The sequence below is a fragment of the Lissotriton vulgaris genome, chromosome 12, assembly GCF_964263255.1.
Source record: "Lissotriton vulgaris chromosome 12, aLisVul1.2, whole genome shotgun sequence".
In the NCBI taxonomy this organism is placed as follows: Eukaryota; Metazoa; Chordata; class Amphibia; order Caudata; family Salamandridae; genus Lissotriton; species Lissotriton vulgaris.
The window spans coordinates 558,356,940-558,380,089 of record NC_141700.1 but is presented as its reverse complement, the minus strand read 5'-3'; the positions used below and the strand labels follow the sequence as shown (position 1 = coordinate 558,380,089).

At 44.7% G+C, this 23,150-nt stretch overlaps 1 protein-coding gene across 1 annotated transcript in view; it reads right to left on the bottom strand.

The window, feature by feature from the left end:
* LOC147677738 (uncharacterized) overlaps positions 1-23,150 on the bottom strand; it is a 633,794-nt gene that overhangs the window by 66,120 nt on the left and 544,524 nt on the right. The window contains exon 10 of the mRNA XM_086946495.1: positions 352-387. Within this exon, the coding sequence (XP_086802621.1) occupies positions 352-387 (36 nt within the window). The remainder of the gene's footprint in view (positions 1-351; positions 388-23,150) is intronic.

Here is a 23,150-nt window from a genome sequence, read left to right as displayed (position 1 = left end):
GAAGGTAGCAAAGACTTGACTGTTTACCAACAGATGAGACTACCACTAATCGGTACCAAACCCATACCAATCCACTGAAGAAGCTTTCTTCAAAACAGAAATAGCAAGTACAGGAATATGCAAATGTAGCTCTGCTAATTCTTTCTGTAGTTCACATTTAAGAGCAATCACAACATAAGAGCACCATAAGAGCATCCCCGTGGTCACTCCCAGTAAAACACTTCCCGCAATGGCCACAGAATAAACCACACAACAGTAACCAGACAAGATTAATATATACAAGCATGAGTGGCTCTAGTGTTCTAATTGAACACTAATAGGCAGATTATGATTTACAAAGTCTTGTACTACCTGATGTCTTCTTCCAATGTCTGAGATGACACATCCCTACAAAATTAAAAGCAAACAAACTTTAGTTAGTGTTTACTTAGGCACATATTTTTAGAGCAGTGCAATAATTTGTTAACTATAAGGGTGTGCGAGACTCATTTCAGTATGAGAGAAGGTCAATGTGCTGACAGAGGTCATGCCTTAAATTACCCACCTGTGAACCGCCTACCATACCTTTTGGTGAAACTGCAATGCCTGGTGAGTCTCAATATTGACTTGCTTGACATTGTTTTTGTACCTCAGACACAAACCAAAAAAATAAAACAATAAAACAGCATTGTACCTCACATACCTAGCAGGCCATTCATAAAGATAACTTGGGAGTAATTTACGTATGTATGTTCATTCTTACACTTTTGAGTATGTTTACCTTTTTTGGCTCTTTAAAAATCCAAGTGTAAAGTTACTCAAAACTGTAGATGTGCAAATCTCTACCGCCTGACACAGGAGGTGGAGCCAGATTTATGAGTGTGAGTCACTACTGCCAAAAATAAACTGTAGTATGTCCAGCACCACACATGGCCAACCATTCATACTACAACACACTTCCATAGAAAACAATTAATGTAGGGATTTTAAATAAACCCAACTGAAAATGATGTTAAATTAAATAATTTAAAATAGTAATCTAAATACGCTTAATTTAATGTTAAAAACATATACAGAACTATAGCATTTAATATTTCATTATAAAATATTTTAAAACTTTTTTTGAATTCAAAAACAATGTAGGCTTACATTTTGATTGAATTACTCTTAATTCTATACATCATTTGAAAAAATATTAGTGAATAATAAAATACAATTTATTTTACTGTAGCCACAAATGCATTTTTTTATTTTAAGGTCAGAATTTTTGTTTTAATTTAATTTAATATATTTATATTAAGTAAAGATTTTATTCAAAATGAAGTTAATAGAGTTGCAGCATTTTTTCATAAAACGACCGCAATGAAAAGTGTGGCATGAGGAAAGAAATGGGGTGCATGCAGGGCCCCCCATGTTCCTCTACGGAAGAAAACAAGTTACTTACCTGTAACTTTGGTTCTCCATTATTGGAAACTTTCATAGATTCCCATGCTTGAATCATTCCCCGTTGTGGAGATGGGAGTCCCCGGTATACATAAAAAAGCAATAGAAACCATTACAAAAAAAGAAACTAGGTCTAGGCCCATTCTAGTTTTGTAACATATCCACCTCTTTTTGTAAAAGAGACCAAATAAAATGAACAACCAATCGGATTAGCCTCACCCTCTAGAAGCTTCCTGAGAGAACCTCAGACCCTCATATTTTCGTAGCCGTTGTGAAACAATATAACTGAAGATGCTGAAGGTTGGGCTTTCCCAGGGGAGGAGGGTGGGTCGCATGGAAATCTATGAAAGTTTCCAATACTGGAGAACCAAAGTTACAGGTAAGTAACTTGTTTTCTTACTTCAGTATTGGAACGTTCATAGATTCCCATGCTTGAATCAGAGTATCTAGCAGTTAGGAGCACATTTTTTTTTAACTTTGATTGCTTATTTATCTATTATTGATTATTAAAACAGAAAGTCATGAGACATCAATCGGTGTAAGCTAGAAAAGAGATGTAGCCAATTCACCAATATCACAAAGTCAATGGTAAATAAACACATTTGTAAACATAAGGAAAGAGGAAGAAACAAGCAAATGAACTTCAAAAATGTGCAAAGAGCTTAAACAGAAAGATGGAAGGAGGGTTGAAAGGGAAAAGCCCACAACCTAATGAAAGGGGTTCCTCAGGACTGCCTGGCCCTCTGCTGTGACAATCTGCATTGAGGAATCCAGGCAGTAATGTCTTCTAAATGTATGAGTACTGCTCCAGGTTGCTGCTCTGCAGATGTCCTGGATAGGAAATCCGGCAATGAGGGCTGCCGAAGAAGAAATCGCCCTCATGGAGTGAGCACGGACCCGACCTTCAAAGGGCTTGCCCGCTGCTCTGTGACAATATTGGATAGCGCTGGTAATCCAATGAGCAATCCTCTGCTTGGAAAGGGGAAACCCTTACGAGGGGCGCTGAAAGCCACAAAGAGCTGAGGTGACTTCCTGAAGTCTTTAGTACGTTGAAGATAGAACTTCAAGCACCACTGAATGTCCAGTGAGTGGAGTGCTTTCTCCGCTGGAGTAGTAGGTTGAGGGAAAAAAGCTTTGAGTATAACCTTCTCATTCAAATGAAAGTCTGAAGGCACTTTCAGTATGAACTTTGGGTTGGTACGGAGTATCACTGTCCCATTTTTAAATTGGAGAAAAGGTTCCTGAATGGTGAGGGCCTGTAATTCACCTACTCTCCTGGCTGAAGTTATGGCTAGAATAAGAGCACCTTCCAGGAGAGGAATTTCAAGTCCACCCTATCAATAGTCTCAAAGGGATGCTTCATGAGCTGAGTGAGAACCAAATTAAAGTGCCAAAGAGGCGGCGGAGGCTTAACTGTACAGGAAACTCTAAAAAGGCCCTTGAGAAACTGTTTAATTATCATTGTCGACCAGAGGGAAGAATCAGAAGATGATCGTCTGAAGCGAGATGGCAGCAAGATAAACTTTTATGGATGAGTGAGCCAGCCCTGCTTTTGCTAAAGAAAGAATGTAAGGAAGAACTTCATGAGGTGCGGAAGAAAGAGGGCAAATGCCATCCTGCTGGCATCAATGGCAGAAACGCTTCCACTTAAGCCGGTAGGTTTTGTACGCACTTGGAGCCTGAGAAAGTAAGCCTCTACATTGTGCCGAAAGGGTCAAACCGGTAAATTCTCGGTGCTCATGAGCCATGCCAATAACTGGAGGGATCGAGGATCTGGGTGCCAGACTTGGCCCGGGGACGTTGTCAGCAGTGAAGGAAAATCGGCTGCACAGGAAGTGTATGCTCAAGGGAGAGGAGATGCAGCTCTGTGAACCAAAATTGGCGGGGCCACGCAGGAGCTATCAAAATCATCTTGCAAGGCTCCGCCTTGAGCTTCCTGAGAAGTCTGGAGATCAAAGGAATGGGGGGGGGGAAGCGTAGACTAAGGAACCTGACAAGGCCATCGAAAGCGCATTACCCAATGATCCTGGGTGGTGAAGTCTGCTTGCATAGAATAGGCATCTCTTGTTCTCCGGTGTGACAAAGAGGGCTATGGACGGCCTGCCACATAGGCGAAAAACCTTCTCCAGAGTGGACTGGTCCAGTTCCCATTCGTGGCTCACTGATTTCAGTCTGTTCAGCGTGTCCGCCGTCTCGTTGAGAACACCTGGAAGATGCTCCGCTTTTAGAGATATCCCATGCTGGATCGCCCATTCCCAGACTGTGTGAGCTTCCTTTGACAAAAGACGAGACATGGTACCGCACTCTTTGTTTATGTAATGCATGGCTGTCGTATTGTGCGTGCATACCAGGTCTACAGACTGCTCTATCCACGGGGGAAAGCCTGTAAGGCCAGGCGAATCGCTCTGAGCTCCAGCAGATTGATATGTAGAAGACGTTGTTGGGGTAGCCAACGACCGCTTACGTGAAGGTCTTGCAAGACGGCTCCCTAGCCCTCCAGCGAGGCGTCCTTGGTTATTATTTGAGGAGCTGGGGTGACCCTGAAGGAGAGGCCCTGAGATATGTTTTCCTCGCTCGTCCACTATGATGCGACGCCCCTCATGAACACGGTAACGAAGATCCTGTCCTCGAAGAACCCGTCCACTTGGCGCCACTGCATGTCTAGTTCCTCCTGCAGAGGGCGCATCCATAAACTGCAGTGAGGAATCAGAGGAATGCAGGAAGAAATGGACCCTTGAAGGGACTTGTAGAGGCAAACTGAAAGTGACTGCCTTCTTATTAGTAAACAGGGCATGACCATCAGCTTTTCTTGTCTCTCCAGGGACGGAAAGGCTTTGTTGAGGGAGATGTCCAGAATGGCCCCCACGAACCGGGCTGTTCTGGATGGTCACAGAGTCGACTTTTCCATGTTGAGAGTAAGACCCAGTTGTCGAAAAGGTGCTTGCATGCCACAACTTATTCCTCTATCGAGTGCTTTGAAGGAGTCTTTAGCAACCAGTATGTCCAGGTAAGGGAAAACTTGATGCTGTTGCTTTCGCAGAAAAGCTGCCACAGGAGCTTTTACTTTTGTAAAGATCCGCAGATCTGAGTCCAAATGGTAAGACCTTGAACTGAAAGTGGTTCTTGGCTACTGTGAAGCGAAGGAACATCCTGTGGGCTGGATGGATGGGTACATGAAAGTATGCGTCCTCTAGATCCAATGTGGCCATGTAATCTTCTGAGTTGAGGAGTCATAGGATGTCCTGCAAGGAAACCATTCGGAATGATTGTTTGATGAGGTAGGTGTTCAGCTCCCTCCGATCTAGAATTGGGCGCCACTTCTCCAAGGTCTTCCAAACTTGGAAGAACCGGGAGTAGAAACCCGCTCCCCGTTGAGAGAGAGGAACCGGCTCTAGCGCCCCTTTCAGGAGCATTTGATGGACTTCTAAACGCAGACGACAAAAATGTTTTGACTCGGTGCCGCGAGGGGGCTTGGAAGGTGGTGCATGGACAAACTCCAGAGTATGGCTGTATTGAATGATATTCAGAACCCAATAATCTGATGTTATTTGTTGCCAGTTGTGAAAGTAATGTGAGATTCTGCCCCCCACTGGTGTTACAGGAGGAGAAGGAACAGTAGTTAGAGGCAGCAAGCCGCTATTGACGCTTAGAGGAGTCCTTCTCCTGGCGTTCTTGTCCTCTGGTGTTAGATCTAGAGAAAGAGGATGATTGACCCTGCCGCTGGTTATATTGCGGGTGGTAAGATTGAGAGGCTGATGCATATGAAGAATACTGTTGTTGCTGGTATTCTCCTCTGTAGATAGGAAGGCCTCTGCCTCTGGCGCAACAAAAGGGGACCTTGCGGTATTGCAGAGTCCCTAAGGATTTTGCGGTCTCCGTGTCTATTTTAATGTCCTGGAGAACATCATCAATTTGCTTCCCAAAGAGCGCCAATCCATCATAGGGAAGATCCGAGATTTTGTTTTGGACCTCTGGACTAAACCAGGTAGCTCGAAGCCAGCCTTGGCGGTGAAGGATACCAGCTCCCGCTAGGGAACGGAACGCAGTTGTTGCAATGTCCACTGCACAGCCAGGCCCGGACTGGGAACCACAACCGTCCCTGGCAAAGTGCTCGGCCGCCGCCCCCCCCCCCCCCCTCCCCCACTCGGGTGGGTTGGAGGTGCCGCCGAGCTATTTGCTGGGGCCGGTTTTCGGGCGATTTTGGTACAAGGACAATTTTGCAGCTAAGCTGCAAAAACGAACCTGTGACAAAAACGGCCCCCATGGGCCCAAAACCGTCCCCCACCCGTGCGGCGCACCGGGGGATTGCCAATGCCCGCTATGGCCTGTGCACAGCCAATGACCTGTGAAGTGGTTCTCTCTCCCTCCTGAAGAATCTTTTTCGCATCCGCTCTTGCAACTTCTGGCAATTGATCCAGATAGGGGGAAAGGTCACACCACATCTGACGATCGTAGTGACCAAGTATTGCTAAGGTGTTTGCCGCCCTGACCATCAGGCTGTGTTGAATTTCAACGAGGTATACCCTGAAAACTGCCTGACCTGGGTCATAGAATAGGTACGTTAACTAGGGGTCAGCGTTTATTTACTTCAAATAAAGAATCATTTCTCAAAGGTTCAAAAAATAATTTCAAAATCCAAAATTCAGATGTTCACCACAATTTAATTTCACAATTCATATTTAATAAGCATAAAGTTACGGAGACTCAAAACAAACTTCATAGCTCCAAATGTATAAATCAAAGCATCTGGTTCTGAAAATCCAAAATACATGAATAACTATTGTGATTCAAAGTCATTTGTATCGTATTAAAATTTGAACATGCTCTTAATGAAGAGGAAAAGAAAGGAATTGGGTAAGATGGGGGTGATGAGATAAGTGGGGGACTGGGTAAAGGTGGTGTGACAATAACACAATCACATTACGATTAGAAGAAGACCTTTACAGTCTAATAAGATCCGTAGTTCCCTAGATCTCTTCACACATAGGATAGGTTTCTCAAAATAGCTCGATCCTATGATAGGAGAAAGTGGTGTGGTCAACGTTTCGACCCCGCTAGATGTAAGGGTTAGTCACGCCTCATTCTGGGGTCTTCATCAGGACATTGTAGTGTGGGAGCACCTAAAAGCAATACATTGTTTTCAGTGTTTTAGTGTAAAAGGGTCTGTGGTGAACAGATACATTGTAGATGGGTATCAAGGTGCCTGATACCTACTTCATAAGCGGCCTCCAATTGACCGTCTGTCTGGGATCTTCAAAAGTTCCTTGGTTACTTGTTTAATCTGTAAAAATGTAAAGGGATCCCTTGGTTAGGACCTAGGACATGTCATTGGTTGTCCTATGTATGGGGTGGTTTAGGATATGGGAGACTTACTATGGCGATGTCTTGGCAACACAGGGTATAGATCTCCTGGTAGTCGTGCATAAAGTCCAATAGTCTATTTCCATGAACGGCGTTATCAATCTGCCGTTTCGGGTCGCTAGGAAAGTCAGCCCACAGTGGAAGATTCTAAGGGAGAAGGATGTAAAAAGGCGGCACATGGGTCACCAAGAATTTGCGAGGTTATGTCGTGCTCGCGAAGGAGTACTTGTTACACTAAATGTCTAGGAAAAATAACACATGCACGCGTCTAGGATTACCTTAGGAAAATTAACCTATAAAGTAATCAATGATTCGGGTGTGCCGCTATTAACATGGTGTAAAGCCGTTGTTAGATTATATGTGCATCGGTGTAATTTCTCAGGGTGACAGTTTACTCTCAAGTTCTAAATGCCCACTAAAAGTGCACTACTCCATAGCTTGCTGGGAGATCCTTACGGTAGTAAGCCCAAAAATAGTGCACTAGCGGCTTATATTAACATTCTATTTAAAAACAGTAAGCTTTGCCGCTTCTAGCGCACATAAGTCTGCTCAATACGTGGTAATAGGTTCAGAATCGGTTCAGAATCAGTTGGGGGTGATTAGAACACGAGTGTTTATACGAATTAAGTGATCGCCGTTAAAAATAATTGTGCGATGGTGCTGATGGCCCTTCATATTGCACATATCGCAACAGCGTTGTTCTTGAAATCGCGTAGGGGGCCCAGAAACAAAAGGGTTTATCACATGGGATGAAGATATACGTGAGCCCACTTAACCTAGTTAGTCACAACTTGAAATATACTGCGGGGAACACTTGAAACGTGCTAATGCATATTCCAGTTAAGTCAGACCCCGTATTTAACAAAGAAGAACGGACCGCATGAAGCGGGCTTTAACTAGTTTAGTCACAACTTGAAATACACTACGGGGAACACTTGAAACGTGCTAATGCGTATTCCAGTTAAGTCAGACCCCAAGAAGAACGGACCGCATGAAGCGTCACCCTACCTTCACACCGCCTCCGTCGCTGCTTGAGTCAGGGTGAGCCGCTCGACTCGCATTGCTTATTGCTTCATAAATTATGAAGAAAACTCATGCGGTGCAGGCGCTGGATGCTGCTCGGTGGGCTCGACTCTCCTCACCCAATCAGGAGTCTATCATGCGATGGCCGTGTAACAAGGTGGGGGGTGGGGGGTGGGGGTAGCGCAAGGGAGTGTCTAAAAAGAGTGGCATTTAAATCGTATTGTCAATTGTTCTGCACGACGATAGTAGGGCGGTTCAGTTGTCTATAAATGCCTGAAAAGTGATTCCAAATGTTATTACTTCTGACAAACTCAGTAATAGAGATTTGAGTCGTGTAATAAAGCGCAGTTATTGAATATGCATCAGAGGAACATGAAGCCTGAGAAACGTATCTTAGATAAGTGTGTTACAGCGGATATTATTGCAATCTTGAATAACAGGTTTGATAAGGCACAAAACACCACGGTGGTAAATTCGGAATACAAAACAAGGTTCAATACATTTACATCAAAATATCATGGACATTAAAATCTCCTGGATTATATGATGCTAGATGGGTATATACAACATAAGTGGTCTATTGTATTGAAATAGCTCCGATTTTATGATGCTAGATGGGTAAAAACAACATATGTGATGGATCATACACGTCTGTGGTAGATAATCAACAGTACAGTAGCTTTGGGGAACGCGATAACCGCGCTCATGTTATCATGACATTTACAACATCCAATTACAATATCTAATATGCCTACTGTTATCTTATTCTGGGTCAAGGCCTGCCATCTGGGCATATGTGGCATCTAATTCATTCAGTCCATTGCGTACTGTATCAAAAAAGTACATCCATTTGCATTCCCTGGTATTCATAATGGAACTCAAATTCCCACCCCGTGGCCCAAGGGTGATTTTCTCAATGATCAACCATTTCATAGATTCAGGGGTGTGGTTGTGTGTTGTGTAGTGTTCTACTAAGGGAGGCCCCATAGTATGGCATCTAATCCAGCTACAGTGTTGTAGAATGTGTTTTTTTGCCTTTTGTTTGGTTTGTCCGACATACATAAGGCCACAAGGGCAAATGATGGCGTATATGACTTCGCTCGTGTTGCAATTTGTGAATGACTTGAGATTTATTGTCAGGTTGTTGTGTGTCAATGTTTTGATTTCTTGACATGTAGAACATGCTTTGCATTTCGTACATTTGAAATGTCCTACCACCTCAGGTAAGTTCCATAGTTCTTGGAGTGAAGGGGTGGGTGGTGTGTCCAACAGTGAGGGAACTACAAAGTCTTGAATGTTTTTAGCTTTCTTGAATGCATGCATTGGAGGTTTCGGCATCTCTATCACGTTTGCGATTATGCCCCAGTGTTTATTTATTATTTTCCTTATGTCGTTACTTTTGGTGCAATGAGTTGTAACGCATATCATCCTGTCATTGGTTGTCGTGCGTTCTTTTGGTGTTAGCAACGTTTCCCTATTGCTGTACCATGCCCTTTTCCTGGCCCTTTTGACTAGTCTCTTCGGGTAACCCCTTTCCAGGAGGCGCAGAATGAGGTCATCTGATTCTATGAAGAAATCATCTTTCAGAGTACAGTTCCTCCGGATCCGGAGGAACTGTCCGAATGGTAAATTGTCCCGGAGTCCTCTGGTGTGGTGGCTTGAGTATTTCAGGAGGGTGTTGCGTTCAGCCGGTTTTCTGTACAATGTAGTGTATAGTAGGCCATCATTCACTTTTATACTGATATTGAGAAAATCTATAGATTCTTTATCAGAGTGCATGGTAAATTTGATGTCTTCGGATTGTGTGTTGAGCCATTCTGTGAATGAGGTGAATTCTTGTTTATCCCCTGTCCATATGATTAAGACGTCGTCTATATACCTCCGCCATTCTGAAATCTTATTGAGGTATGGGTTGTGTGAGAAGTTGGCCCGATATGCAACGTTCGCTATTCTAGCGACCGCTATGTATCGTTCCAACGACCCTTATGGTGTTTGGTTGTAAGTCAACCTATAGACCAGCTATCCTAGTAGCGTGGATACGAGCAGTCTAAGGCTAAAGACTCGAGAGGGCGCGTTAAGCCAGCTGTTTACCACACATGTACCCCTTGAACACCCAGTGAAAGGACACCACACAAGTGTTATGAAAATAAACAGTATATTTATTAAGAATCACAACAGCCCTGTACTCTTTATGAGGACAGGGTACTAAGCACAAACCAAATCTCTTTAGTAAATACTTCAAGTGCACAGTTTAAAACAAGTGTCCGGGGACACGGAAGGTTAAGGCAAGTCGGAAGCGAGGGACTCGGGACCCTAGAGTAAGGAGGCTATGCAGGCACCGAAATGCCGAGTTACCTAGCCACGAGGGCTGCGGCTGCAAGTCTTACAGGCGTCGGGGTCTTCGCTGACGAGCCAGGAGCCGGAAGAAAAGGAGTTGCTGGCCGGCGACCAGTGATGAATAGTTCGTAGAGATCCAAGCCTGGATCGGAGATTGATGAAACCTGAAAGCAGAGGGGACCAAGTTCGTACTACTAGCCAGTAGTCAGAGGGTACCAGGAAGGCACCAGTTGGCCGTCACCTCGACCAGGTGAGTGGGCGACGCTAGGCTCTGCAGTCTCACGGACCAGGAGGCGTTGTCGGCGACCACGGTGGAGGTGCGAGCTGTCCCACGACGGATGTCGCTGTCGGCGTCTTGAGTGGACCAGGAGGGTCCGGAGTGCTTCTCGAAAAGATGGAAGCAAGGGCCAGTCTGGAGCAACCAGACCGGCAGTGTTGATTTTCGGATGTCGTCACAGAAGGACACGAGCCAACGGCTAGTGACCAGACAACGTGCTGAGCAGCGAGCAGAAGGGCCCCACGCAGATCGTGGAGATGCTGGGAGACTGCACTTCGGTGCTGGAGCGGCTCAGGGTCGGGGCTTCTCGGACCCCAGAGCACTCACCAGAGAGTTACCTCGATGGTCGTGCTGGTTTTTAAGAGCGTGCAGATTCTGATGATGGCCGGTCCCTCGAGGTCTCGTCGCACCCACAGATCACAGCTGAGCTGATGACGTGGGTAGAGGTCAGAGGTGCCAGGGAAGCCGGTTCTCGTCGAGCTGGGCCGTCGGATTCCTTGAGGAAGGACTTACAGCAAACCGCAGAGTTCTTAGATGGTGCCCGCTGATGCAGGGTGACTACTCCTTAAGCAAGCTTTTCTTTGGCCAGGGCAAGTTCTTCCCTTTCGATCCTCAGATTAGCTGCCTTTTCCTTAGCTTCGTACACTCTCCTCTGAGGGGACGTCATCCCTCTTTGAGAAGAGTTGCGAGAGCCATTGGTTCGAACGGATCTGTTAGAGCCTCTTGATAGAGACCTAACTCGTCCATTTCCAATGTTAAGCGCACCTGACAGTAGCGCCGGGGGTCCCCCAGTACCACTATCATGTCTGCTTAAGTTGGACCGTGTCAGTCTGCCGACTTCTACCTGTCCTTTATCTGCCTCGTCCCCAGAGAGATCCTCATCCTCATCCTCCTCGCCGTCTTCGTTCTCAGTTGCGAGGTGTATGAGGTCAGGATCGCCCCGGGTTCCCTCGAGGGGAGGCATGCCTCCTTCTGGATTAGAAGGGCTAAGAAGCTTCTCAGCCTTTCTGGCATCATAAGTCTCTAGGAGACCAATCAGAAAGGAGGTGGTGGGGTTAGCCCCTTGCTTAATTTTCCTAGAGGTACATACTTGTCGTAACTCATGGAAGTTAAGCGCAGTATATCTTGACGGGATGACCTGTGGAGGGTCAACTGACACCAGGGGAGACTCAGTGTTTCCTCCTGTGACCGACATACTGCTTCTAGTGTGGTGTAAGTGATGCACCTACCTACACTATGTGTTTACCTACTTTTCCCTTGCTAAGAGTTGTAGCCAAGGTGTGCTAAGCCTTGAGGAGCTACAACAGCTGGTTCAGTAGAACTCAGAGTATTCTAAGCTTTAGTTATATGTACTAACAGTACTTGTGTGATCTTTCAACAAGATATTCTTAGGATACGTGTGGTAAAACAACAGCAAGCTCAAATCCCAACCGCTGCTCACCAATGTGAGAAGTTGGCCCGATATGCAACGTTCGCTATTCTAGCGACCGCTATGTATCGTTCCAACGACCCTTATGGTGTTTGGTTGTAAGTCAACCTATAGACCAGCTATCCTAGTAGCGTGGATACGAGCAGTCTAAGGCTAAAGACTCGAGAGGGCGCGTTAAGCCAGCTGTTTACCACACATGTACCCCTTGAACACCCAGTGAAAGGACACCACACAAGTGTTATGAAAATAAACAGTATATTTATTAAGAATCACAACAGCCCTGTACTCTTTATGAGGACAGGGTACTAAGCACAAACCAAATCTCTTTAGTAAATACTTCAAGTGCACAGTTTAAAACAAGTGTCCGGGGACACGGAAGGTTAAGGCAAGTCGGAAGCGAGGGACTCGGGACCCTAGAGTAAGGAGGCTATGCAGGCACCGAAATGCCGAGTTACCTAGCCACGAGGGCTGCGGCTGCAAGTCTTACAGGCGTCGGGGTCTTCGCTGACGAGCCAGGAGCCGGAAGAAAAGGAGTTGCTGGCCGGCGACCAGTGATGAATAGTTCGTAGAGATCCAAGCCTGGATCGGAGATTGATGAAACCTGAAAGCAGAGGGGACCAAGTTCGTACTACTAGCCAGTAGTCAGAGGGTACCAGGAAGGCACCAGTTGGCCGTCACCTCGACCAGGTGAGTGGGCGACGCTAGGCTCTGCAGTCTCACGGACCAGGAGGCGTTGTCGGCGACCACGGTGGAGGTGCGAGCTGTCCCACGACGGATGTCGCTGTCGGCGTCTTGAGTGGACCAGGAGGGTCCGGAGTGCTTCTCGAAAAGATGGAAGCAAGGGCCAGTCTGGAGCAACCAGACCGGCAGTGTTGATTTTCGGATGTCGTCACAGAAGGACACGAGCCAACGGCTAGTGACCAGACAACGTGCTGAGCAGCGAGCAGAAGGGCCCCACGCAGATCGTGGAGATGCTGGGAGACTGCACTTCGGTGCTGGAGCGGCTCAGGGTCGGGGCTTCTCGGACCCCAGAGCACTCACCAGAGAGTTACCTCGATGGTCGTGCTGGTTTTTAAGAGCGTGCAGATTCTGATGATGGCCGGTCCCTCGAGGTCTCGTCGCACCCACAGATCACAGCTGAGCTGATGACGTGGGTAGAGGTCAGAGGTGCCAGGGAAGCCGGTTCTCGTCGAGCTGGGCCGTCGGATTCCTTGAGGAAGGACTTACAGCAAACCGCAGAGTTCTTAGATGGTGCCCGCTGATGCAGGGTGACTACTCCTTAGCCACAAGGGAGAAATCTTGAGAAGAGTCTTGAAGTCCTTTCGTAGAAAGTATTCTTGATTCAAAGATGATCTAATTTGGAAGGGTCCCCGCTCCGGCCTTTATCCTAAAGAAAGGGGTGGGTACATGACTAGGTCCTGCCCTAAGGGTGGGACCAGGAAGGGGGGTAGTTACGCCCCTCTCCCCTGCCGGACTTTCCCCAGGCCAGGGCTGTCGCCCCTGGAACTGGTTCTAACCGGCAGATGCGTAGTGAGCACCGGGGTGCCACTCCGCAGTCACCTTCTCGCAAAAGCCCTACCTACCCAGAATACACAAACCCTGTCTGGGACGGTGCGAACACCGCCCTTGACAGGAAACCCTTTGTCCAAGTGCTCCTCGCTGGAAGGACTCCCAGCAGCAGGAGGTCAGACTCGTGTCTGTGGTGGCAGCATCCATTTTGTGGAGCTGAGGCTTTCGTTAACTTTAACCGGGGTTCACAGTTACGTACATGTCGTGTCCCTCTAGAAGGGCGGAATGCTAACCTCGTCGCCAGAGTTGGTGAGAGGGCAGCATCCCGATTCGTATGACACCTTACTCGACATGTCTTGATAACGCGGCACCGAAGTTACCGATGTGGTACGCGTTATCATGGAACAGCCATTGGGTCTTTTCTCCGCAAGCTGCAACCGGCTCGGCTCGGGCCAGAACACAGTTCACGCGAGCCCATGCACTCTGCCTTCAGGATTGTCAAGGCCTGCCATAGGAGTGACTGATAGGAACTCGGGTGTCCATTGGAGGGTTAGATATAGGGCTACTATATCTAAAGCAAAGGGTGGTTACACGACTTTGCCCCAGCTGTCATGCAGCCAGTTGTGTCAGATTTAGGAGGCCAGCCAGGGGTGGCATAATACATGCTGCAGCCCCTGGCGGCCCTGGGTACACCTATGCCCTGCGTTACGGGGTCTGATAAGGTGGCCCAGTACCAATTGGTAAATGCACCTAGGGTACATCTCGTAATTTAGAAAGAGAACAGCCAGGCTGTGGGTCTGATTGGCAGGCCCACAGCCAGAGAAAGTCGTAAACCAGTGAAACAAAAGCAAAAAATCTGGGTGATCATAGGATTGCAGACCCTACTCTCCTACAGGTTGTACGGTGAGAGAATACATTGCTGTTCCTAGTCGTCCATAAACAGGATTGCCAGATCTGGGACGAAGGCTGCCCCCATCGCCACACCTTTGCTTTGGATGTAAAAATTATTCTGGAATACGAAAAAGTTCTTTGTCATGGCGATCTCTAGTAGTTCAATTATGAAATCAGTGGATACTCCTGCTGGTTGTGGTCTCCTTTGTAGCGCTCTCCTCATAGACTGTAATGCCTGTGCTTGGGGAATACTCGTGTACAATGAGACAATGTCCATTGTAACTAGTAATTGTTTATCCTTGTCGAAGGGTCTTTGGTCCACTAAGTTGATAACTTGCATCGTGTCTCTTAGGTAAGTAAAGGTTGTTTCCGCGAGTGGCTTGAGGAAAATATCTACATATTTACACAGTGGTTCAAGGAGTGAACCACACCCCGATATGATTGGTCGACCGGGTGGTTTCACTGGGTTTTTATGAACCTTAGGTAAGATGTAAATGGTCCGTACCCTTGGTTGGCTCACAATTTGAAATATTCAAACTCCTTATCCGTGAGGAAGCCAGCTTCTTTGCCTTTCTCAGTGATGGCCAGAATCTCAAGTCTAATCTCTTTGGTAGGGTTGGTAGTTATTGGTCTATAACTCACGCCGTCCTTTAGTTCAGAGTAGATCTCTTTTTTGTAATCCTCAACATTCAGATTCACTATGGCACATCCCTTGTCTGTCGGTTTTATAACTACAGATTTGTTGTTTCTCAGTGAATCCAGGGCTGTGCGTTCTCCTTTAGAGATGTTGTGTCTCACAAACGGTCTTGTATCGCAGATCCTCAACACACACCTCAGTACTACACTTTCATAGGTCAAAATCCTATGCGAGACTGATGCCATGTTAGGCATAAAGTTTGAAGGTGGTCGTAGTCCAGTGAAAGATGTTGTACTCGTTAATGTCTTGTTTCGGAAGAAATTTTTTAGTCTGATCTTACGGAAAAATCTAGCAAGTTCCGCCTTTATGCTGAATCTATTTACATGTGCAGTAGGCACAAAGGACTGCCCTTTACTAAGGACACTAGCTTCATCCCTGGATAGATCGTGGCTTGATAGATTCATGATTGGGTTAATTCTTCTTACCACCTGTAGGTTCTCATTCTGGTGCTGATCTCTCCGTGATTCTCCTGTTGGAACCTCATTTGTTTGGTGTTCTGGCCCTGTTGTCTCCCATCGTCCCAGTTCTGTGGGTTCTGTCCTCTGGTCGGGCGCCTGTTCCACGCTCCTTCTATGCCTCTCGGGGGTCTCCAGGTAGTGTCCTCTAAAAAAGACTGGTGTTGTCTGGCTGTGCGGTCTTGGGGCGGTTGATACCATTGGTCCTGGTATTGGTAACTACCGCTTGGTCCTGCTTGTTCGTTATCACTACCACCGCTGTAGGACGAGTCCGAAAAATTGGTGAATCACCTTCCTCCTCGGTATCCACCTCTACTTCTGTAGAAGAAGCGTCCCTGGTTATCTTGCTTGAAGTATTCTTCTTGCAGATACGGGTAGGTTTTCTTTTTGTTGTAGTATTGTATATCCTTCGCTAGCTTATCCAATTTTTTAGTCTATGTTTCTACGTCGAAGTCTTTTAAGGTTTTTTCTAGGCGTTCCAGAGTCTCTTTGGCACTAGAGAAGGCTGTATGACTGGCTATCTCTTGTTTGAGATCTTTTATCTCCTTGGTTAGTTGTTCAACTTGCTCGCGTGCTGTCTCCACCCCTAACACCATCCAATGGCGTGAACAATTGTTTGCTACGAAGCTAAAGCTTTTTTGAATTTTGGGTTGTCCACAAAGATCGCCGGTTCATTGCGAACTTGCAAGCCCGTAGGTATGATGTTTGCATCTTAGGTATCGTGTTAGATGTCCATGTAATTTGGTTCGTACTAGCTTCTTTTCCAGTCGTTTTAATTTATTGATTTTCTCATTCAAGGAAAAGTCAACATTAGTACTATTTGATGTTAGGAAAGTCGCCCCTGTGGCTCCCTCTATCAGACCTTTTATACATTCCTCAGTGCAAGAGAGGGTTTCGTTTTCATTCATGATATTACCCTCAATGGAAAATCTAATTAATAGTTCCAAATTGTAGAAAAAAACCCTTGCAAGACAGCTCTTGCCCAGAGAGTGTTGAGTTTCAACGGGGTATACCCTGAAAACTGCCCGACCTGGGTCATAGAATAGGTACGTTAACTAGGGGTCAGCGTTTATTTACTTCAAATAAAGAATCATTTCTCAAAGGTTCAAAAAATAATTTCAAAATCCAAAATTCAGATGCTCACCACAATTCAATTTCACAATTCATATTTAATAAGCATAAAGTTACGGAGACTCAAAACAAATTTCATAGCTCCAAATGTTAAATCAAAGTATCTGGTTCTGAAAATCCAAAATACATGAATAACTCTTGTGATTCAAAGTCATCGGTATCGTATTAAAATTTGAACGGGCTCTCAGTGAAGAGGAAAAGAAAGGAATTGGGTAAGATGGGGGTGATGAGATAAGTGGGGGACTGGGTAAAGGTGGTGTGACAATAACACAATCACATTACGATAGGAAGAAGACCTTTACAGTCTAATAAGATCCGTAGTTCCCTAGATCTCTTCACACATAGGATAGGTTTCTCAAAATAGTTTGATCCTATGATGCGAGAAAGTGGTGTGGTCAACGTTTTGACCCCGCTAGATGTAAGGGTTAGTCACGCCTCATTCTGGGGTCTTCATCAGGACATTGTAGTGTGGGAGCACCTAAAAGCAATACTTTGTGTTCAGTGTTTTAGTGTAAAAGGGTCTGTGGTGAACAGATACATTGTAGAGGGGTATCAAGGTGCCTGATACTAAGCATGGGCGAATTTTGCGAATCTGGCGTTCGCGAATTTTGCGAATTTGCGAACTCGCAATCCGCAAAATCCGCGAATTCTCGCGAATTTGCGGATTTTTTTTGTGTTCGCAAGGGTTTCTGCCAGTTCGCGAGGATTTTGTACCAGTTCGCGATTGCGAACTTACTTGTCGGCACGCAACGGTCGCGACTATGTTGTTTCTACGTCTTGTTCATCATCCCAGGTTCACAGCACCCTCTGTTTCAACACTGCCACCCTCTGTTTCACCCATGCCACCCTCTGGTACATCAATGCCACCCTCTGGTTCATCATCATCACTGTAGATTATGGGGGAAAAAGCAAGCACACCTGCCCTGCTTCAACTGACATGAATTAATTTGGGGTTGATTTATTAATGTGTCACTGTTTTAAAATTCCAGTCTGCACCTGCTTCCTTATCTGTAATTTGCTTTCTGTTGCAGTGCAATTTTTTTTCCCAGGACCTTTGTGCCCTACTTGTAGCTATTCTATGATCCTGCTGTGAGGGTCAGAGCAGGGTCATACAATTGTTGCAACTAGCAACTGAACTCTGGAGGGGCCCCAGTCAGGAAGCACTACAGGGAATGGTTACTAATGATGAATTTGAACTTTTGCACCTGCTGCTGAGTGCTTTCAGTTTAGCAAAACTCGTTTTTCTGCAGAACAGCAAATGTAATGCCAACAAACTTACTTGTGAAAGTTTATTTCTAATCCAAAAGTGATCCAAAGAAAGTCAAAAGGCCTCAAATCCAAAAAAGGGCAGGCAAATGTCAACCTGAGGAGTTATTCTGATAAAAATCATCATTTTCAGAAGGTCTATGCTGCTTGCTAGTGGATTTCTTGTGCAGCATTGCAAATTTTGTAATTTTGCGAGTGCAAGATTGTTGCTGCCCGCCGCACCTACATGTTCGCAATTGCGAACTTACACTGCACGCCGCAAAATTGTATCACCAAGAAAAAAAAATCCGCTGCGTGCGAATTTTCGTTACATTCGCGAGCGTTCGCGGATTGCGAATTTACCGAAAATCCGCAAAATCCGCGAGCGGAACGGATTTTCCGCCCATGCTTACCTGATACCTACTTCATAAGTGGCCTCCAATTGACCATCTGTCTGGGACCTTCAAAAGTTCCTTGGTTACTTGTTTAATCTGTAAACATGTAAAGGGATCCCTTGGTTAGGACCTAGGACATGTCATTGGTTGTCTTATGTATGGGGTGGTTTAGGATATTGGAGACTTACTATGGCGATGTCTTGGCAACACAGGGTATAGATCTCCTGGTAGTCGTGCACAAAGTCCAATAGTCTATTTCCATGAACGGCATTTTCAATCTGCCGTTTCGGGTCGCTAGGAAAGTCAGCCCACAGTGGAAGATTCTAAGGGAGAAGGATGTAAAAAGGCGGCACATGGGTCACCACGATTTTGCGAGGTTATGTCGTGCTCGCGAAGGTGTACTTGTTACACTAAATGTCTAGGAAAAATAACACATGCACGCGTCTAGGATTACCTTAGGAAAATTAACCTATAAAGTGATCAATGATTCTGGTGTGCCGCTATTAACATGGTGTAAAACCGTTGTTAGATTATATGTGCATCGGTGTAATTTCTCAGGGTGACAGTTTACTCTCAAGTTCCAAATGCCCACTAAAAGTGCACTACTCCATAACTTGCTAGGAGATCCTTATGGTAGTAACCCCAAAAATAGCCCACTAGCGGCTTGTATTAACATTCTATTTAAAAAGAGTAAGCGTTGCCGCTTCTAGCGCACATAAGTCTGCTCAATACGTGGTAATTGGTTCAGAATCGGTTCAGAATCAGTTGGGGGTGATTAGTACATGAGTGTTTATACGAATTGAGTGATCGCAGTTAAAAATAATTGTGCTATGATGCTGATGGCCCTTCATATTGCACATATCGCAACAGCGTTGTTCTTGATATTGCGTAGGGGGCCCAGAAACAAAAGGGTTTATCACATGGGATGAAGATATACGTGAGCCCACTTAACCTAGTTAGTCACAACTTGAAATATACTGCGGGGAACACTTGAAACGTGCTAATGCATATTCCAGTTAAGTCAGACCCCGTATTTTAACGGACCGCATGAAGCGGGCTTTAACTAGTTTAGTCACAACTTGAAATATACTACAGGGGAACACTTGAAACGTGCTAATGCATATTCCAGTTAAGTCAGACCCCGTATTTTAACTAAGAAGAACAGACCGCATGAAGTGTGACCCTACTTCACACCGCCTCCGTCGCTGCTTGAGTCAGGGTGAGCCGCTCGACTTGCATTGCTTATGAAGAAAACTCATGCGGTACAGGCGCTGGATGCTGCTCGTGGGCTCGACTCTCCTCGGCCAAACAGGAGTCTATCATGTGACGGGCGTGTAACAAGCTGGGGGGGGTAGCGCAAGGGAGTGTCTAAAAAGAGTGGCATTTAGATCGTATTGTCAATTGTTCTGCCCGACGATATATGGCGGTTCAGTTGTCTATAAATGCCTGAATAGTGATTCCAAATGTTATTACTTCTGACAAACTCAGTAATAGAGATTTGAGTTGGGTAATAAAGCGCAGGTATTGAATATGCATCAGAGGAACATGAAGCCCGGGAGTGGCTATGGCCTAAGAAACGTATCTTAGATAAGTGTGTTACAGCGGATATTATTGCAATCTTGAATAACAGGTTTGATAAGGCACAAAACACCACAGTGTTAAATTCGGACTACAAAACAAGGTTCAATACATTTACATCAAAATATCATGGACATTAAAATCTCCTGGATTATATGATGATAGATGGGTATATACAGCATATGTGGTCTATTGTATTGAAATAGCACCTCGATTTTATGATGCTAGATGGGTAAAAACAACATATGTGATGGATCATACACATCTGTGGTAGAAAATCAACAGTACAGTAGCTTTGGGGAACGCGATAACCGCGCTCATGTTATCATGACATTTACAACATCCAATAACAATATCTAATATGCCTACTGTTATCTTATTCTGGGTCAAGGCCTGCCATCTGGGCATATGTGGCATCTAATTCATTAAGTCCAATCCTTACTGTATCAAAAAAGTACATCCATTTGCATTCCCTGGTATTCATAATGGAACTCAATTCAATATTCAATATTCAATAATGTATTTGATTTAGTTCTCTTACGAGAACAACAAATTATACACAATACAAATTCAATTTTTGCTAAAAGAGATTATCACATCAATATCATTTTAAAAAAGACTTAAAAAAAGTGTACAGGTTACTACACACAAATTCATTGGGTGGAGCATTGGAGAGGGAAATCAACATCTGGACCGAGTTTATATAACATTTTGTTTTGATCGGGGTAATGTATCTATTCCTAGCTGCTACCACGATCTCGCTAGGACATACAAACAGAACATGTTCTAGATCTTGCACCCCACCTTTGCATAAGTCACAGAGATTCGTCTCTCCTTGATTTGATGACCACTTAAAGGTGTATGATTTCAGCGGTAATATTCCTAGCCGTATTTGAAGTATAGCTCGCCTTACTCCATGATTTAGGTTAAAAAAGATATATCGTTGCGTTTTTTTAAAAACTATTGTGTCCGCTAACTGTTTGTACATTGAGAGCCTGGAGCAGTGTTGAATATCCAATTCCATGCTTAGCCTCGGTGTTAAGTGCTTCAAGCAGAGTTTCAGCTGGGCTGGTGTCCAAGATATTAACATTTCTAGAGAGACTGATGATAATTTAAAAGCATTACTTAGGTTTTTTCCAAATATATACTTTCGATAGTCTTGCTCCAGTGTCTCTATTTTTAACAGTGCTCTAAGTGTTCCTGGGTCTGCATGAGCCAGGTTATATGCCCATCTAATTATGTTTATGATCCCTCTGGCATAGGAACTAACTAACAATAGTTATAGCCTGAGAGCCTGAGAGCTTGAAGCGGAACAGCTTGCGGCATCCTGGTCAACTTCCGCAGGATTTTCCCTTCTTTGACATCTATTTGAGACCATTCTTTTGTTGGGATATGTTCTATTGCAAATGATAAAACTGCAGGAATTTTTGCATTATAAACCTGGAGCAAGGAGGAGAATTGTCTTCGACCAGTGGATGAGTAAAGTCTTTGGAGAGCCCCTGTATGGGCATCTGCTTTATGTCCCATTTTTTGCAGATGAGGCTGGTTGCGCAAAGTCTGAGTAAATGTTCTCCCAAGATATATATATTCTTTTACGATTTCCAATGGATTACCTCCTAGTAGCCAGTTATAATTGCAATAAGTCTTCTTTCCTGTAAATGGTAGAATTTTTGTTTTAGTGGTATTTGGGATTAAATAGTTTTCATCTGTATATGTGGTGAGTGCCGTGAGGTTTCGTTGGAGACCGAAGGGAGTCAGATCCAATATTACTACATCATCGGCGTACATCAGGCAGTAAATTTTGGTGGAAGCAATCTTCGGCGGAAAGTTATTGACCTGATTAAGAGTTTCTGGTAGATCGCTCAAATATAAGGAGAATAATAGGGGGGCTAAAAGACACCCCTGTCGCAGGCCGTTTGGAGTTGGAAATGGGGAGGTTAGACCCTTCTCCCTCCCCATTTGAACTTGGCACCAAGTCCCAAAGTACAATGATGTTATTAAATGGAGAAGATGTTGTGGTATTCCCATTTTCTGTAGTTTGTTCCAAAGTTTGACTCGATCGACCATGTCGAAGGCAGTGGTAAAGTCTACAAATACTGCATATACTACCTGCGATTTTTTTACCACATATTTTTCCAGTATTGTTTGAAGTACTGCAATATTATCTATGACTGCGTGTTTGGGTCTGAATCCTGCTTGGTAGAGTGGAATGGAGCCGGTTGAGAGTGCCCATTCTTTTAGGTGATCTAGAAGTACGGCAGCAAAAATCTTCCCGGTTGCATCTAGGAGAGCTATTTGTCGGTAGTTCCCGGGGAGCAGTCTCAAACACTTTTTATGAATCGGGATTACTATGCTTCCCTTCCAGGACTTTGGGGTTTCCCCTGTACTAAGTATGTGGTTATACGTGCATGTTAAAAAGTTACTCCACTCTTTTGGGTTGTTCTTTAAGACCATAATCGGAATTTGGTCTGGGCCCATTGCAGCCCAGTTTCTTGCCTTTTTTATGTAATGTTCTACTAAGGAAGGTGTTAGTGGCTCAATGTTTATGACTTTATCCTGTCCTATATCGATTTGCATTACTTTGTCGCAGTTGGAGACTTGGTTTACTTTGTATAAATCAGTTATATATGTTTCCCAGTCTGAAGGTGGGACAGGGTTTGATTTTAACATTTTTTTTGTTCCTGTTTCTTGTGCTATTATAGTCCAATAAGTATGTTTGTCTTGTCTTTTTGCTGCTATCTGTAGGTCTATCCATTTTTTATCCTGTAAGATTTGGTTTTCTTTTAGTTTTTGTCTTCGGCGATAGTTTTTTAGTTTATTGATTTCCTGTTTTCTGGTGTCAGAGAAATACAGGAATTGTGCCCTAATTAATTTGTTTAATTCCCTTGCCTTGGGATCTGAGGTCAATCTTTTGTTGCCTTGTGTTTTTATCCTTCTTCGTTTTCCGCTCTTCTGTAGTAGTTGAACAAGATTCTTGGCAACTGCCTCAAAATTTAATATTGGGTTTATGTTGTGATTAATTGAAAGTAAATTTGAGTTCTCAATGGTTTGGGTGATTTTTCCTATGGTTTTAGGGTTCCACGTTAGCCGACCTTGGACTGGATTCATGAGAGCTGTTTTGTGCAGTTCCATTATATGTACTGAAGTTGTTTGTTTCTGGGTTATACCTGTTGTTAATTGTAGAATAGCGTGGTCACTTCCTTTCTCGAACTTTATGTTAAGTTGATGGGCTAGAGCAAAGAGGCCTGGACTGCAGATCATATAGTCAAGGATTGATGCACTGAATCCTCCCCTTCTTGTAAAGGAAGCAGGGATGTCACCTTCTATGTTGCCATTTAAAAGTACTCCGTTGAGAGTAGCAAGTGATGCTAAAATGATTTTCCCTCTCTTATTTGGTTTA